The sequence below is a fragment of the Falco biarmicus genome, chromosome 1 (assembly GCF_023638135.1).
Source record: "Falco biarmicus isolate bFalBia1 chromosome 1, bFalBia1.pri, whole genome shotgun sequence".
Lineage (NCBI taxonomy): Eukaryota > Metazoa > Chordata > Aves > Falconiformes > Falconidae > Falco > Falco biarmicus.
Genome location: NC_079288.1, coordinates 89976904 through 89992841, shown reverse-complemented (window position 1 = coordinate 89992841; position 15938 = coordinate 89976904). Strand labels below are relative to the sequence as shown.

Below are 15938 nucleotides of genomic sequence, written 5' to 3'. Positions count from 1 at the left end.
GGTGTCACTGATTCAATTTGCTCCGTAAGGTTGGAATTTCGGTAAGCTAAGCTAGGGCATGTAATGGATAATTGTGACGGGGGTGGAGGAGATACGCCTTTATTCTCAAGTCACCTAGAACACTTTCCACCAAGCTACTAAGGAAAATGTCATTCCTTCGGCTACCATTTTGTCTAGCCTCCACTACATTTAAGGTCTGGTATACTAGAAATTATGAAGCGACGCTAATATTAGAAAGCATTTCCCAAAGAAACCTCAGGGCAGTACTCTTCATGCTTTTCAGGAAGAAAATTAGGTTTGTGGTTTTTTATAGTGAGGTTTTTGTACCTCGTTTCTGCTTAACCTCAGGTGATGAAATGTAATCCATGCCTTAAACAAGGTTTTTATTTGAAGTTTAATATTCATTCCCTATGTGTGCAGGATTTCAGGAAGTAAATAATTTAACATGTTGACTTAAACAACAATTTTTCCAGCTGAGGGAGGCTGCCCGGAGAGGTTGTGGAGTCTCCTTCTCTGCAGACATTCAAAGCCTGCCTGGGTGTGATCCTGTGTAACCTGCTCTAGGTGAATGTGCTTTACCAGGGGTTTAGACTAGATGATCTCCAGAGGTCCCTTCCAACCCTGACCATTCTGCGATTCCAAAGGGACTTTGTCACTGGTTGTCCTACATCTACATATCCTCAACCAATGGCTTCCATGAAGTACCTAGCTGTTTTTACGTAAAGGAAGTAACATTCTTAGTAAGGATCAAGTTTATTGTGACACTGCATCTAACAATGCATAATTAAAACTATCAAGCTTTTGTGTTCATTGCATAACTGTCTATGTCATAGGTGGTTGAAAGGCACTGCAGCTGATTCCTAGTCCTAAACTAATAATCTATACCAAGCAAATATTTACAACTTTAATGGACTGCAGGATAAAATACCCCACTGGATTTATGCCATATATATATCTTTGCTGAACACACACTGCGTACCAGAAAGAATTCCTGTAACTAAAACTACATTATGCTTGTTTAAATAAACCTACTGCAATCTGACTTACTGAAAGAAAAAAAAAAAAAAAAGCAAAGGTTTATATATAACCAGCTTCCCACCACCTCCTTCTGTGCTATTGGTTTTCCAGGCCTTTTTCTATGCAAAGAATTTCAGTGATATACTTAAATGAGTGGATGTTGCATAATATGATTATGTGCTTTTCTAAACTGAGGAATGTGTCCCACTTGCTGTATGTTACACACTGCTGCCTTGATTCTTTAATTGGAAAGAGAAATTATGTGATGACACTTTCGTATTGCTAGCAGCTGTCAAATGCTGAAACAGGGGCACAGGGGATTAGCCGGGAGGTTTTTTTCTCCTTTTTCTGTGTACTGAAAACTAGTATCACTTCCTCCTTCTCTTATGCCTTTAGTTCTGAAGGGAGGTTACATCAGACTCAGGTAATTTTTTTTTTCTTCCTTCATCCCAATATACTACCCTAACTTGTATTACAGGAATTTGCACGTATGTGTAATTAGGGTTAAAAAAAAAAAAATCGGCCTCGAAATCGTATAAACAGTCCCGAAGTGCCTACCCCTGAGGAAACATGGCTGCAAGCCTGCCGCCTCCTTGTCTGGTACCCAGCTCCGGCCGAAGACGTGCTGGCCACCAAGGGTTAACTGCGTTCGCTCTCCTCCCGCCCCGCTCCCCCCTCAGGCGCCGCCATGCCGGTTCCAGCCCGGGGCTAACGCAGCCCGCGGGGTACCGCTGGGCCTCCCCTCAGCCAGGTCCGGAGCAGGTTCGCTCGGGCGCTGCGCTGATGTACAACTGCGTGTCGCCCTTGCTAGAAGCGCGCATTCACCTTGCGGCAGGGCGCCTAGGTAGGAAGGGAAGGCCCTGCGGCCCGCCGCTGCCCCGCTGCGAGGCCCCTCCCCCCTCCGGCAGGCACCCGCCACACCGCTGCCTTACGGCCGGCTGGCTCCCAGCCCCTCCGCGGGCGGGCACGGTAACCACCGGCCGCTGCGCGAGGCGGGGCGGTGGGCGTGGCCGGCCGGGTCGCGCCGCCGCCTGCGCAGGCGCAGAGGCGCAGAGCGGGCCCGGGGAGCGGCGGGGAGGGCGGGGGCGATGCGGCCGGCGGGAGCATGACAGGTGGCGGGAAGCGGAGGCCGCGCGGGGCGGCAGGCCCGGCCGGCGAGCAGGTGGCTGTTAGCGGGGCCGGGGCGGGCTGTCGGGGTAGCCGGGCCGGCCGGCGGGGCCCCCGGGGTGGGGGTGGGGGCGAGCTGCCGGGGCCGCGGCGGTGTGGGGCCGTAGGCCTGACGGCGCGAGTGCCGGGTAGCGCCAGGCGTCTGCCTGCCGCTGCCCTCGTTCTGGTTCGCTCCGTAGCTTTGCGGGAAGCCCGCGGACACGTCTCCGGCACGGGGGCCGCTCGCCTCCACCGGGGCTTCTCGCGGGGGACCCCCGCGTTCCGGGTGTGCGGTGGGCAGCAGGGGCGGCCGGGGCTGGCGGTACGGCGCGGTGCCTGGTGGCGGCCCGCCTCGGGGGTGACAGTCTGCCTCGTTGTACTGGCCTAGCGAGAGGAAACAAACCTTGGTTTTTGAAATTACCAATTTTTCTTTAAAACGGGGGTCATGATTCCTACCACTCCTGGAAGTGTTCTGTGGGAGTGAGGTAGTTGAGGTTACCGCTATAGCGGTGTGAGCGCTTGAATGGAGGTTTCGTAGCCTGTTGTGGTTTGTGTTACGTTGTTTTTTAAAACAAATGTCAAGCTACTTTTAAAATGCTATGCTGTGAACTGCCCCACTTCATATCTTGAACAGCAGAGTAGTTCAGAGAGCACAGACTTGGAGGATTTTTGTTATGTCATTGAAACAAACATGACAAAATAGTATCCCTAGTTCCAACTGTTTGTAAAACACAAGTTTCTGGGGTGCAAGCTGCTGTGTCATTGGGAATGGTAATTTTAAAATAATTTAAAACATAGCAATCCCAAGGTTTAATCTTAGTCCTTTGACAAAATAATAAAAGTGCTTCGGTTGATTATATTGACCCATTAATATTATAGTAGCGATTTGCCATTTCATACGTATCTAGCACATGTCTCAGATAATGCACTTCTAAGGGATTCTGTTCAAAGTAGATCTTCTAATATATATGCTGGCTTAAGTAACAACCATGAATTAATGGTCTTAATCATTGTTCCTCAATTAATACAGAAGCTTTGTAAAATCCTTCAGTAGAACAAACAGAAAGCAACTAAATGAACTTTGGGTTATTGTTTTTTTTATCTGCAGTGTGAAAAAAATGGAGACGTCAAGAAGAGAAGGTCAGATCAGGCAGATATTCCCGATAGTCTTCGTCAAGAAGCAGAAACATGCTATCGACTTAGGCTGCCTGAAGATTTCTATCAGTTTTGGAAGTTTTGTGAGGAACTAGATCCTGAGAAACCAAGTGGTGGGTTTTTAGATATTTTTTGCCTTTTCTAACTCACAGAAACAACCTGAGAGCAGGCAGACTTGAGGTGTCAGGTGCATTCTAGTGCTGCTTCAGTTTTCAAGTTAAGATGCAGATGTTTACATGAGTGTAAACAAGAATGCTGGAGATAATCACAAAGATGTCGGTACACTTCAGGCTTCCTAAAATATAATTACTTAAATTGTGTAATACAAAGAAACTAAATATTGTCTAACTCTGCCTTTCTTGCAAGTACATTTAAAATGTTTAGTATGGAACTCTAGTTTCCTTGTATCTATCCAGGTTTCTAGTTCCCCAAATGTATTACGTAACAGAATGTGGCATCCCTGGGTGCTCTACATGTAACGGTTCCTTTTAGAATCCTAGAATGGTTTGGGCTGGAAGGAACCTTTAAAGGTCAATCTAGTCCAACCCCCCTGCCATGGGCAGGGACACCTTCCCCTAGACCAGGCTGCTCAGAGCCCCATCCAACCTGAACTTGACTGTTTCCAGGGTTGGGGCATCTACCACCTCTCTGGGCAACCTGTTCCAGTGTTTCCCTACCCTCATTGTGAAAAATTTCTTCCTTGTATCTAGTCTGAATCTACCCTCTCTTTTAGTTCAAACCCAGTACCTCTGGTCCCATCACTACAGGCCCTACTAAAAAGTCTGTCCACGTCTTTTTTTATACACACATAATACACCCTTTAAGTATTGAAAGGCTGCTATAAGGTCTCCCCAGAGCCTTCCCTTCTTTGAACTGAAAACGCAACCCTTTCAGCCTTTCCTTGTAGGAGAGGTGCTCCAGCCCTCTGATCTCTTTTGTGGCCCTTCTCTGGACCCACTCCAACAGGTCCACGTCTTTCCTATACTGAGGACTGCATGGCTGGATGCAGTACTCCAGGTGGGATCTCACCAGAGCAGAGTAGAGGGGCAGAATTTCCTCAACTGCAGCTGCCCGTGCTTCATTTGATACAGTTGCCCAGGATACAGTTGGCGTTCTGGTCTGTGAGTGTATGTTACTGGCTGATGTCCAGCTTTTCATCCACCAGTACCCCCAGGTCCTTCTCAGCAGGGCTGCTCTCATTTTCTTTATCCCCCCAGCCTGCGTGGATATCAGGGGTTGCCCCAACCCAGGTGCAGGACCTTGCCCTTGGCTTTGTTGAACCTCACGAGGCTCACATGGGCCCACTTCTCAAGCTTGTCCAGGTCTCTCTGGATGGCATCCTGGCCCTCAGGCATGTCAACCACACCACTCAGCTTGGTGCGTTCTGCAAACTTGCCGAGGGTGCAGTTGATCCCACTGTGTATGTCATTGATGAAGATATTAAACAGTATTGGTCCCAGTACAGACCCCTGAGAGACATCACTTGTCACCGATCTCCGTCTGGACATTGGACTGTTGACCACTACTACTTATGAGAAGTGTAATAACCTAACTCTTGAATGAGTGAAAGCTGTCTGAATATAAAGAATGGGTCAGCTTTCCTTGTCAGGTAAACTGTGTTTGACTGCTTGGATTTGTGGAAACTTTTGATCCTTGAGTGACACGGGAACTTCTGGTTTAGACATGCACCCACCAGAAGGTAAACCAGTTCATGCATTGCTTTTCAGATGCGCTTATGTCAAGTGTTGGACTTAGGCTGGTTGGACCATATGATATTCTTGCTGGAAAACACAAAAAAGCAAAATCAACAGATCTGAACTTCAATATTCATTGGAGATTCTTCTATGATCCCCCAGAATTCCAGACTATACTTGTTGGGGATAGCAAAACACAGTATCACATGGGATATTTCAGGTATTTTATTTAATATATACTCTTGCTAGACTGTAACTATGTGCAGCTCTTTTTTTTTTTTTTTTCTTCCCCCCCTCCTCAGTATTTCAGAATTGTGTGCTATCACCAAATAAGAATCTTTCTCTTCTGTGATAAGGTATTAACATGTAGAGGCATGAAGCTGGGTTAATTAGCATTGATAATATACAACTGTGGGCTGGCTTCAGGGGCAGTGGGTTGGCCAATATAGATAAGGTGCAGCTGTGGCTGGTTCTGTTAAGGGGTTGGGCAGCCAATGAAGAGAGAGCAGCTGAGGAAGAGAGAGGAGGAAGAAGCAGAGAGAAGAGAGAGAGCGAGTGTGCGTGCGTGTGTGCGCGCGCCTTGGGTGAGGAGAGACAAGGAAAAGGCAGCAGAGAGACTGGCCTGAAGACTATGTTGTTATGTGATGGTAAAAGACCTTGTTGCAGCTGGCTAGTTTGGAGAGTGCTGCGACATTAACACATGGGTTGATGTTTTTTATTAAAAATGATCATATATATTGGAATTGAAGACTAGATTTAAATATTTGTTAAACTACTTCCCCCAGCCCTCCAGAGCATCTTCACTTACTGATTTTTAACTTTTTGCCATGATAATTTGAGGAAAAAGTCAAGCCTTATGAAATAAAGGGAAAGTGTATTCTCTCTGCGTGTATTGATATACAAGCTCCTTTCAAAACCATGCTGTAAGATTTTTAGAGCTTTTGATCTGAGGGCTTTGCTTGGTAGGTTTCTGAAGGACATGGCAGTATGATGCGGAGGCAAATTAATTTTACTTTGAAATAGGAGAAATGGACACAGCTTGACTATCTGTGTGTACTTTTTCATGAATAGGGATGTGCCTGATGAGCTGCCAGTGTGGGTTGGTGCAAATGAAGCCAAGAAGGGCTGTGTGATTTCACAAGTTGGTGATAATGTCTTTGCCGCAGTCAAGTAAGGTTCATGTTTACTTTTATTTATAAATAGTAAGAGTAGAGGAGAAACTGTGGTGTGGAATAATGTAGCTAACTTACTATGCATCTTCCTTTCTCAAGAAACCCTCACTTATTTTCTGCTCCTGCTAGCAAGTTTTGAGGTACTGTCAAAAGCCTTAGTAGGCTTCTTGGCAGTGTTTTCCCTTTACAAGTAAAATAGATGGTATTAATTATCTCGTTCTTTAAATATATTGGCAGGGATGGGCTCTATAGGGAAAAAAAATACCTGCTGGATGTGTTGAAGTACTTCTTAAGTAAAGGATAAGTAAAGAAAGGGCACCTGAAACAGTGGTGAAGGAAATCTGATGAATAGCATCAAGCTCTTGTTCTTGCCTACATAAAAATACATTACTTCTGTATATAATGAATATCTACAAGAAGTACCATTTCTGACCTGGGGCAGGATAACATTTATATGGATATGTAATTCAGTATGATTCATGAAGCTTTATGTCATCCTGCATCATGATTGTAAACAGCAATTTCATCACCTGTCAGTTAAAAATGGAAAGCTCTCTAAGGATGGATGTGTGTCAGTAAGTGAAAGCATACTGAATAGTTTCTGCAAAAGAACCCTTGTGTAGTGCAGAGTTAAACGAAGACATTTGTTTTGAAAGCACCATGATGAAACTCATAAATATGTATTTATGTGTGTGACTTGGGTGGCAAACAGTGTATATGGCACTGAAGCAGCAAACTGAGTTCTCAAATTAGAAAGATGAGCAGCTACTGAGGCCAGGAAAATCTTCAGCACTTTCTGGTTGCATAAACTGTATTGTAATGCAAATACGGATAGGAAATGCCAAAGTACTATCTGTGCCAAACTTTTTTCTTTCTTGTTGTTGAGAGGCTTGCATTCCCAACTCTATGTGTATAAATAAACCCATGACTGCTAATCTTCATTATAAGATTTGGAGGTTTAGTGATTAGAAGGCTATTCATTTGTTTGTTTTCTGTTAAGCTCTTTTAAGATGTGTTTCTACTGTTTGCAGATTATTTTTGTCAAAAAGACTGAAGGAAGTGACCGATAAAAAGAAAATTGCTATTTTGAAAGACATAGATGAAAAACTATCAAGAACAGCAAAAGAACTGGGTTATTCTCTGGAACAAAAAACCATGAAGATGAAACAGAGAGATAAGAAAGTATGACTTTCCTGATCCACTGGAGAGGACTAAGTTCTGTTAAACCTTTTTTTTTCCCATTTACTTGCCTGTTTTGTTTTTGGTTGGTTTGGGGTTTTTTTTCCTCCTTCTAGTTGGTAAGGATGCTTCATTTAGGAGTTCCCAGAGCTAATCAGTTTGCTTTATAAAACTTCAGGAGAGAGAAGATAAATACAACTGTGTTCCAAATAATAGGATTAAATCAAAACACTTTACTCTTGTAAACCATAGCTTGGCATTCAGTTAAAGGAAAAAAACAATAAGGGAAATAATCTAAAAATGAAAATGAATGGGTAGCATGGAGAAAACTGCTTCAAAGTGAAGATTCATGTAAACAGTTGGATCAGATCTACTAGGAATAGGACTGTTAAGGATGATGTGGTTTAGTAACAGAGTTTTCTTGCATAGCTATCAGAAATAATTATGGTGGGAGGTGACTAAACAAATGTAGTACAGCGCTACACAAGTGAGTACAAGGATTCCTAGAGTTCAGAACTTGACTGGAGTAGGTTGCAGTTACTTTAAAATTTAATACTTGAAAGTAACTGCTATGTAGTTTGAAAGTGAATTGATGTCCTGGAGTCTGGACAGTATATTGGCTTTAGTCACCAGCAGTCATTTAGCGAGGCAAGTGATATTATGTCACTGTATTGACTTACGGTGCAATATTCAATTTCCTCTCTCTTTGTTTAGGTGGTGACCAAAGCATTTCATGGAGCAGGCCTAGTTGTTCCTGTAGACAAAAATGATGTTGGATACAGAGAACTTCCCGAAACAAATGGTAAATGTCTTGTTTACTCTATTCTTCTGCTTTATTTAAGTAAACAACAGCCTTCAGTCGCACAGCTACTCTGCAAAAACCAAACTGCATTCATCTTTCCCACTCGGAAGAATATGAGCCGTGGGAGTAAAAGGCAGAAGTCTTGAACCATCACACTTGACGTGAAAGTGTTTTCTTTAAATGAACCAGATGAGAATCAGTGAAACATGGTAAATTTGAAATAATAATTCCTGAGGTAATAGTTTAGATAACCTTCTCTTTTTTTTTTTATTGGTGCAGCCATGCAGGAAGTAGATCAAAAAAACCAATCTACATTCAGGGCTTTGTGGGTTTATTTCTTATCCCTCCTCTTCTCCCGGCATTGTTCTAACCAGAGTCAGTTCCTTGAGGCAAATTCACCACACAAATGCTTGTCCATATGTGGGGAACTGAGATGGAGGGGCATGGGGCAAGAATGAGCAGCAAAGGGAAGGGGGAAGCTTTTTCACAAGCAGCTCAGGGTGTGCCCACTTGGTCTTCCTCTTAGCATGACACACAGGTATGTTTTTTGCCACGAACTACTTGTGTGCAATAATCAATTTTTTTATCCAAACATCTAAATATTTTTGCTTTTGTTTTTTGCAGCTAATCTGAAAAAAATCTGTAAGGCCATTTTTGATGCTCCTACTGATGATGAGAGACTGAAGGCCTTTGCACCCATTCAGGAAATGCTGACCTTCGTCCAGTTTGCTAATGATGAATGTGACTATGGAATGGGGTACGAACTGGGAATGGACCTGTTTTGCTATGGATCACATGTGAGTACTACAACAATCATACTTCACAAAACTGAGCATTATTTTAGGCACGGACAGGGAGTTGTTCTGTGTTGTAGATCTCTATTCCCAACTCTATTGCATAATTATCCCTAGGAATCACAAAAGTCTACATGAATTACGAAGGCTGTTAAAAAGTCACACTTGTGACCTCATTCCACGTTGAATTTAAAACTGCTTGTGTGAAAGCACAATCCTGCAATCCAGAAGCATTTAAACAGCATTTACCTCTTGTGGTTTGATGTGCGTAAGACAACGAGTTAACATTAGACTCGTAAAAATGCAAAATGTCTAATCCAGATATACTGCATAGCTGCAGACCCCATCCCCAACTACTTGTATAGGCACAAGCACTCACACTCGACTGGATAAAGAAAGGGACTGACCTTTGCAGTAACCGCAGCTGAAAAAATGTGAACGCAGGTCAGTTGCCTAGCTACACTGCTGGCATGGCTGCATAAAAGACCTCCCACCAGGTGTCTCTGGTTCTGTATTAACAAGGAATCTCATAAATATAAGCTGATAGACTTACTGGTGCTTAATCACACATAAAGATTCTAGTCAGCACTTTTTGTTCTGCATTAGCCACTGCCCCGTTGATGAAAAGGGTCATGTTTGTAATGAATCCATGGCTAGGAAGTAACATACAAAAAAGCTTCAACACCAGTGCGATATTATGAACAGATGGTTATAGAAACACCCACGCAGAATAGCTACTTTTACTAAAACTAGTGTTGGATAAGGGGTGCTGCGAAGCATCGTGTAGAAAGATAAACATCTTGCAATACCAAATGTAGGCCCAGAAGAATTGTGCTAAACACTAGTTAAAATATTTAGCTGCTGAAATGAAGGAAAATTCATGGCTCTTTCCATATGCTGTTACATTAGTAATGTGTTTCTTAGATTCTCTACCCTGTTCCCGTAAGTTCCCTACAGCATCTGAGAATGTGTTGTATTTTTGTCTGATAACCTGCTGATTTAGGACTCCTCCTTCAGTGACCGTGCTGCTTCAGCTGCTTAATTCCTTCTGAGGTCTAGAAGGGCAGTGAAGGAAACGGTTACTTCCAGTTGGTTGAGTAGGTGGAGGCAAACCTCCATCTTTCACACTTCGCTCAGCATGTAAGATTAACCACTGATGTGCTCCTGCAATGACAAATTATCTTTACAATACTGTGATTGGTCCTGATACCTATCTTATGCAGCAGTCTGAAAGAGCCATAATTTTGCAGCGCTTTTCTAAAAATAGAAACCTTACTACATCGTCTAGTTTAGTAAACAGAAAGGAAAAACAGTTGCTTCGCACATAACTGACACCACAGTTTGGTGCCAGCTTTTTTGCCTGCCTGTAGACACTGAGAGCTGCTTTGCATGTGTGACTAGAGCCCGGCTGTCCCCTTGCTCACGGAGCCAGAAGACACACTGGCACTTTATCTGTAGCCAAAGACCTGGAAAGGGACTTAAACCTCTTCCCCTTTGTCGGGGAGGTGTAATGGACTGTCACGTACAGTAACCATCACAGGTGCTAATTGTGCTCTTGGCACTGGAAGTACCTAAACGCGGCCTGGGTGCCTTAACGAGTTAGCGTCACTTGCAGCGCTATAAATAGGTTTCCATCCCTCCCCCAGCGGCTGGGATAACCCGGCCCGGCCGTGCCGCGGCTGTCACCGGTGTAGCGCGGGGGCGGCAGAGGGAAGGGGCTGGGATGCGGCCAAGCCGGGAGGCGAGGCAGCCCCTCAGCACCGCCCGGTTGTCCCTCCCTCTCCCCGCAGTACTTCCACAAGACGGTGGGGCAGCTGCTGCCGCTGGCGTACAGGCTGCTGCGGAGGGACCTCTTCGCCGAGATCATCGAGGCGCACCTGGACCACCGCCGGCGGGAGGCGCCGGACCAGCTGGCGGCCTGAGCCGGGCCGGGGGCGGCGGGGGCGGGGGGCCTGTGCTCGTGCTTTTTTTATTCTTATCATTATTATTACTATTATTGTTAGGTCTGGGGTTTTGTACTCTGTGGCGGTGCCCCCTGCGGTCAGTAAAGCTTTTCTAAGGAAGGAGCCGCCTGCCCGTGCTGCTGCGGGGGTGTTGGGGGGGAGAAGTGGTGGGGGGCGGGGAGGGACAGTGGCGTTGGGGGGGGAGAAGTGGTGGGGGGCGGGGAGGGACAGTGGCGTTGGGGGGGAGAAGTGGGGGCGGCGGCGAGGGACAGTGGTGTGGTGTGGGGGTGAGGTGTCCCGCTGCGCTCGGGCCGGCACGGCGGCCCCCGCCCCACGGCCCCGCTCCGGCCGCGCCTCCGCGGGGGGGGCTGGTGGCAGCAGGCGCCGCGGGCCGTAACAGCCGGCACTGGGCGGGCGGTCGCTGCACGTTTGCTACGGGAACCCGCGGGAGCTGGGGCGGCGATGTCTCGGTGGTGGTCACGGGCTGGTTCGGCGCTGCTCCGTTGCAGCCGGCTGCTTCTCCGCACCCCCCGAACCCCCCTTCCTTGGTGCGGGTGGCCACCGCTGCCGTGGCACGCTGCTCTGTCCTGCCGCACCGCGCCGGTAAAACACAGCCAGGGACGGCGGCGTTCGCTTCTGCAGCCTGACTGCGCTGGGCCTGGGCTCCGTCTGCTGTCTGGCTGAACTAACGGGAAACAAACAGGATTTAAAACAGCTAACTGACACAAGAGAAATGAGAAATTCTGCTGCAGTTGCCACCTAAACAGCCAGGTGAAATGATCCTGTTTTCACTGATCTGGACTTCTGAAAACAGAAGTGATTTTGTACAGGGTGCAAAGTGATTTTTGAGTTTATTGCTGCACTGCTCAGTTTTCCTGTTACTTAGGCCCGAGCGTTTTGCTCTCAGGCAACCGCTTGACCTAGCAGTCCAGAAACCAATGGAAAATGACATTTGCTCCTGGCTCACCAGGCCTGCTCTCGGACAGTGACTTCTATTGTCGCCGCTCAAGTGATTCGCGATGACAGTACTACTGACAGAAGGAACAGGGCACTAGCCACATGCTCAAATTTCAAAGCTGCCCCTACTTTTTAGCAAAGGACTGTACCTCCAAAGGCCCCTTCCAGCATAAACTTAATATAGAATTCACAATGTAGAAGTGCATTACTTCTGTAAATTTGACAACCCCACCCCTTTCATTCAACACAGAAATGTTTAATTTATTCAAAAATAAGCACAAGCACACAGAGACTTTAATGTTTTATACATAAGATAGGTGCTTTCTTGAAAATTCAGTCTTGCTCCCCATTACTCCTTAGGTTCAAAGAAGAAGAGACCTTCATATTAATGCCCTGTAAATTACACAAGTAACCAAAAAGTATTCACCTCTTGCACAATTTTTTATTTTTTTTCCAACCAGAGGTACTAAAAAGGTACTGTGGTAGAAACTACACAATCCTGGCTTTTAGACAGTAAAAGCATCACACGCTTCTATTATAAATGAGGAAGCCAACTATTCTATAATTAAAACAGATTTTTTTATATGTCTATTTTGGAAAAATATTATCTACTACTGATCTGTTTGATTGGATTGATTTGGCTACTGATGTGTAGCCAAATACCAGGCAATACAAAGACTACATCTCCTCCTAAAATTCACTCTTTTCTTAGCTAGCTGCTTACTGGTGGTGTATGTAAAATTCCGAGCTGTTAATTTTCTCTCAGAGAAAATTAACACAAAAATCAATACAAACACCGTTTGCGAACAAGGAGAAAACATGACAGAACAGTAAGTGGTCATACAGAAGTTTTTAATGTTTGATTAAATCATCACAGTAATCAGAATTTTTACTGTAATGATATGCAGCTCTACCACACTATTATAAATAAAAACATTAAGATCAATATTAAATACAGCTCTAGGCAACATCACAGATTAACAAAGAATGCATTCTTCATGAACCAGTAACTGAATGGTTTAAAAAAAAAAAAAAAAAACCAAAAAACAAGAAAAAATGCTGACACTTTTCCCCTCCCATCCACCACATATTTTTTTTTCTTTTTTTCAAATTTGTAACTTGAGTAAGGCCCTAGAAAGTTTAACATTAGAAATTTTTCATTGCACAGCACAGGCACACATACTTACTTTGTTATCAGAACCTCGCATTTATGTTTACCAGAAGACATTTTAAATGTCAACAGGGAAAGAAAGCTTAGCAGGTAAGAAGAGTAAACAGAGATGCACAATTTATTTGCAGCACTGGGGATCCATACTGAAATTATAAAACACAGCTGGGGTGTGAACTGTACTTTAATTCGGACAGTACAGTCTGTAGAATTAGGTGCAAGTTAATACAGTACACACAGCAGGGTTTTATGAGAACATCAGACATGGCAGAGGTTTCAAACTAATTTAAAGCAATTCTTATACATGTAGTGCATTTATAGTCTTCCACTGTAGAAAAAATTTAAGACAACAGAAATCAGCATCGCAGACAACTTCCAGAGCCGCTGTCTGTAAATGGGCCAAATTCTGCTCTTTGTGAAGTTTCTTCTGCAAAGTTTCTCCAGGCTTACGCAACATAACAGAACAAATTTTGAACTGCTAGCACTGACTTCACGTGGAAGGACACAGCTAGTTGCTGCAACACTCCCATTTCGACACAGCCCACTTCCCTGTTTCACTTCCAAACCCGTTTTTAATACAGGGGCTGATCACCATGAGCCCAGTGGCGCATTTCACTTTCTACTGGTTCCAGTTGCTGCAAGAGATAGACGATGAGATGTAGAGATGGTAGTCTTACACTCCAAAAAATTGGTAAAAATTCAGCAGAGCACTTAAGCACAGGCATCATTACGGAGCTTCCCAAAAGTACCAGAATTTCGGTTCAGTATGTTATTGTACTTCACATAAAATCATACCACGTACTTTTACTAAACAACAGTTAGGTAACTGTGATGAATGCCTTAGAGATGCCTAGGATTATTATTTTAGTCTTCGGTCATTTGTATTATTGGAATTTTTGCAGTCTTGTGGGCATAATTGTTAGAAGAAGGAAATTTTATCTAAACCCATATTATAATGCATAATTTTTGTCCGCCAGATTTCTTTTTTCCTCCCTACTTTAGGCTTACAGCATTACCTCTTTTCCTCTGCGTGTGTTCGTGATGGCGGTGGCTTGGTAAAGTGAATATGAAACAAATTAATCTAGTGACTGGAAAGAAAAATGTAAAGAAGTTAGGGATGTGTCAGTTCACCTGCTAGCATGCGTGTTGCTGCTGATTTTTGAAGTCCTGCCAAAGTTTCAAGTACTGGATTCAGTTCTGCCCTGCTGCTCATCTTCTGTGGCTACGTATCATTTACACCTCTGTACACTTGAGGAAAAAAAAACCAAAAACAACGAACCAACAAAACACCAGTCAAAAGCAATCTATTAATTATAGTTGCTTTCTTCCTATTATTTTTAAAATAAAATTTTAATATTACTGTTCCAGTTATCTGCTAGTAAAGGAAAAAGGAAATCTCAAGGTAACGGCAGTGAAAGTTACGTTTGAAAATGATCTTAGATGTATGTTGGATCATAAAGAAACTATTTTGTTTAAACCCTTCTAGTTGTAAACATTTGCTAATCCTCCATTACTTGCAGAGGATTATGAATTATTCTATAAAAATCACATTAAAAATGTAATTAGTTATGTGAGATATTAACTGATTAATATTTAATAATTTTAATCCATACAAATATAAATAAAGAATGGTAAAACTTCAAGAAAAATAATATACATTTAGTGCAAGTTATGAGTTACATTTCTTCCTACCATGTCAGCAGTGGAACGTCTTTTGTGGAAAAGGAAAATAAAAACGACCGCTCTCAGATTTTTATGGGGGGGGAGGGGGGGGGGGGAAGGATCTCCAGTGTTGTAGCATGCAATTTTTACCAGATACACGTATACAGAATTGTTCCAGCTCTTAACTAGTAGAATAGCAGTATTCTTCCTTGTACTGCACAACATTGGTATATATCATAGTGTTTTCAATAATACAAAAATTGCATAAGACCAGGTCACCTTATCGATATTTTCTGCAGCAAAAACAGTATTTTTCTTTGAAACTCTAGTTTCCTCTGGTTTTAATTTTTCTCATATCATGACAGCACATGGGTTGAAAGAAGTCTTGCATGGTTCTTGCAAGATATTACCTGTTCAATCTGGTTTTGTCGCAGTGGATCTGTACTGCCCCAAGCATTTCATGATGTACAAACTTACACGTTTAATGGCACAAGAAACACCTCCCTTCTTGTGATCAAACCTCAGTAACTCACAGTACATCTCAATATGAGAAACAACTGCTTCAAAAAGGGCACACCAATTTTAACGAGGCTTTGTTACGGCTCAGGAGAGAGAGAAATAAAGCTCTTCTGGAATGTAGAAAGGTGACGTGTAATAATTAATACATTTCATGAGTTAACACAACAGTTTTCAATGGTAAAAAAAGGGCAAGACCTTTCAGTCTCCGTAAGATGGCTCAATTCAGAACGATCCCTCCAGAAACAGGGACTAGTAACACATCTCTTCAATGCTGAAGTACCAGGCTGGGGCTGGAGAACTGCGCCACCTCGCATGGCTCACCCACTGCACTATCATGGCAGACCTGACGTCTCGGGACGCATCCAGTGCAGGACAGCAGCTCTCCCTTCCCACGCTCCCATCCGCCTTCCTCCTCGCCACATTCTCCCCCAGACCAACTCCTGATTTCCAGCAGCACTGTTATGCAAAAACCCAGCTCTCAGCTCTGATTTTAGAAGTATCTCCCAGACTAAAGTGTTGTGCTATTCAACAAATGAACCTCCTCTTCCGTTTCCTCTCTCTCCTCAGCTATGGGTTTCAGTTGAACATTATTGAGGCGGGGTCTTGGTTTGCCGTCTGGGCCATATGACGGAGGATATCTTTTTTTGTTATAATGCCAAGGAGGCGCCTGAAAAGCATAAACGGAAGATCAATATTAATCCAAGCAGGAAAATAATAAAGCAGAACAAAT

The 15938-nt window shown here is 43.9% G+C and overlaps 2 protein-coding genes across 7 annotated transcripts in view; one reads left to right on the top strand and one right to left on the bottom strand.

The window, feature by feature from the left end:
- The first annotated feature begins 2063 nt into the window (after nt 1-2063).
- On the top strand, nt 2064-11023 carry LOC130141658 (histone PARylation factor 1). The gene is made up of 8 exons (XM_056322725.1): nt 2064-2179; nt 3272-3431; nt 5046-5232; nt 6084-6182; nt 7216-7366; nt 8078-8165; nt 8790-8962; nt 10750-11023. The coding sequence occupies exons 1-8, from the start codon at nt 2123-2125 to the stop codon at nt 10879-10881; spliced, it is 1047 nt and encodes a 348-aa protein (XP_056178700.1). The 5' UTR covers nt 2064-2122; the 3' UTR covers nt 10882-11023.
- A 1671-nt stretch (nt 11024-12694) lies between these two features.
- CLCN3 (chloride voltage-gated channel 3) overlaps nt 12695-15938 on the bottom strand; it is a 70825-nt gene continuing 67581 nt past the window's right edge. For all 6 annotated transcript variants that reach the window (XM_056346207.1, XM_056346198.1, XM_056346236.1 and 3 more), the window contains one exon: nt 12695-15875. In XM_056346207.1, the coding sequence (XP_056202182.1) occupies nt 15717-15875 (159 nt within the window). In that variant the 3' untranslated portion in view covers nt 12695-15716. The remainder of the gene's footprint in view (nt 15876-15938) is intronic.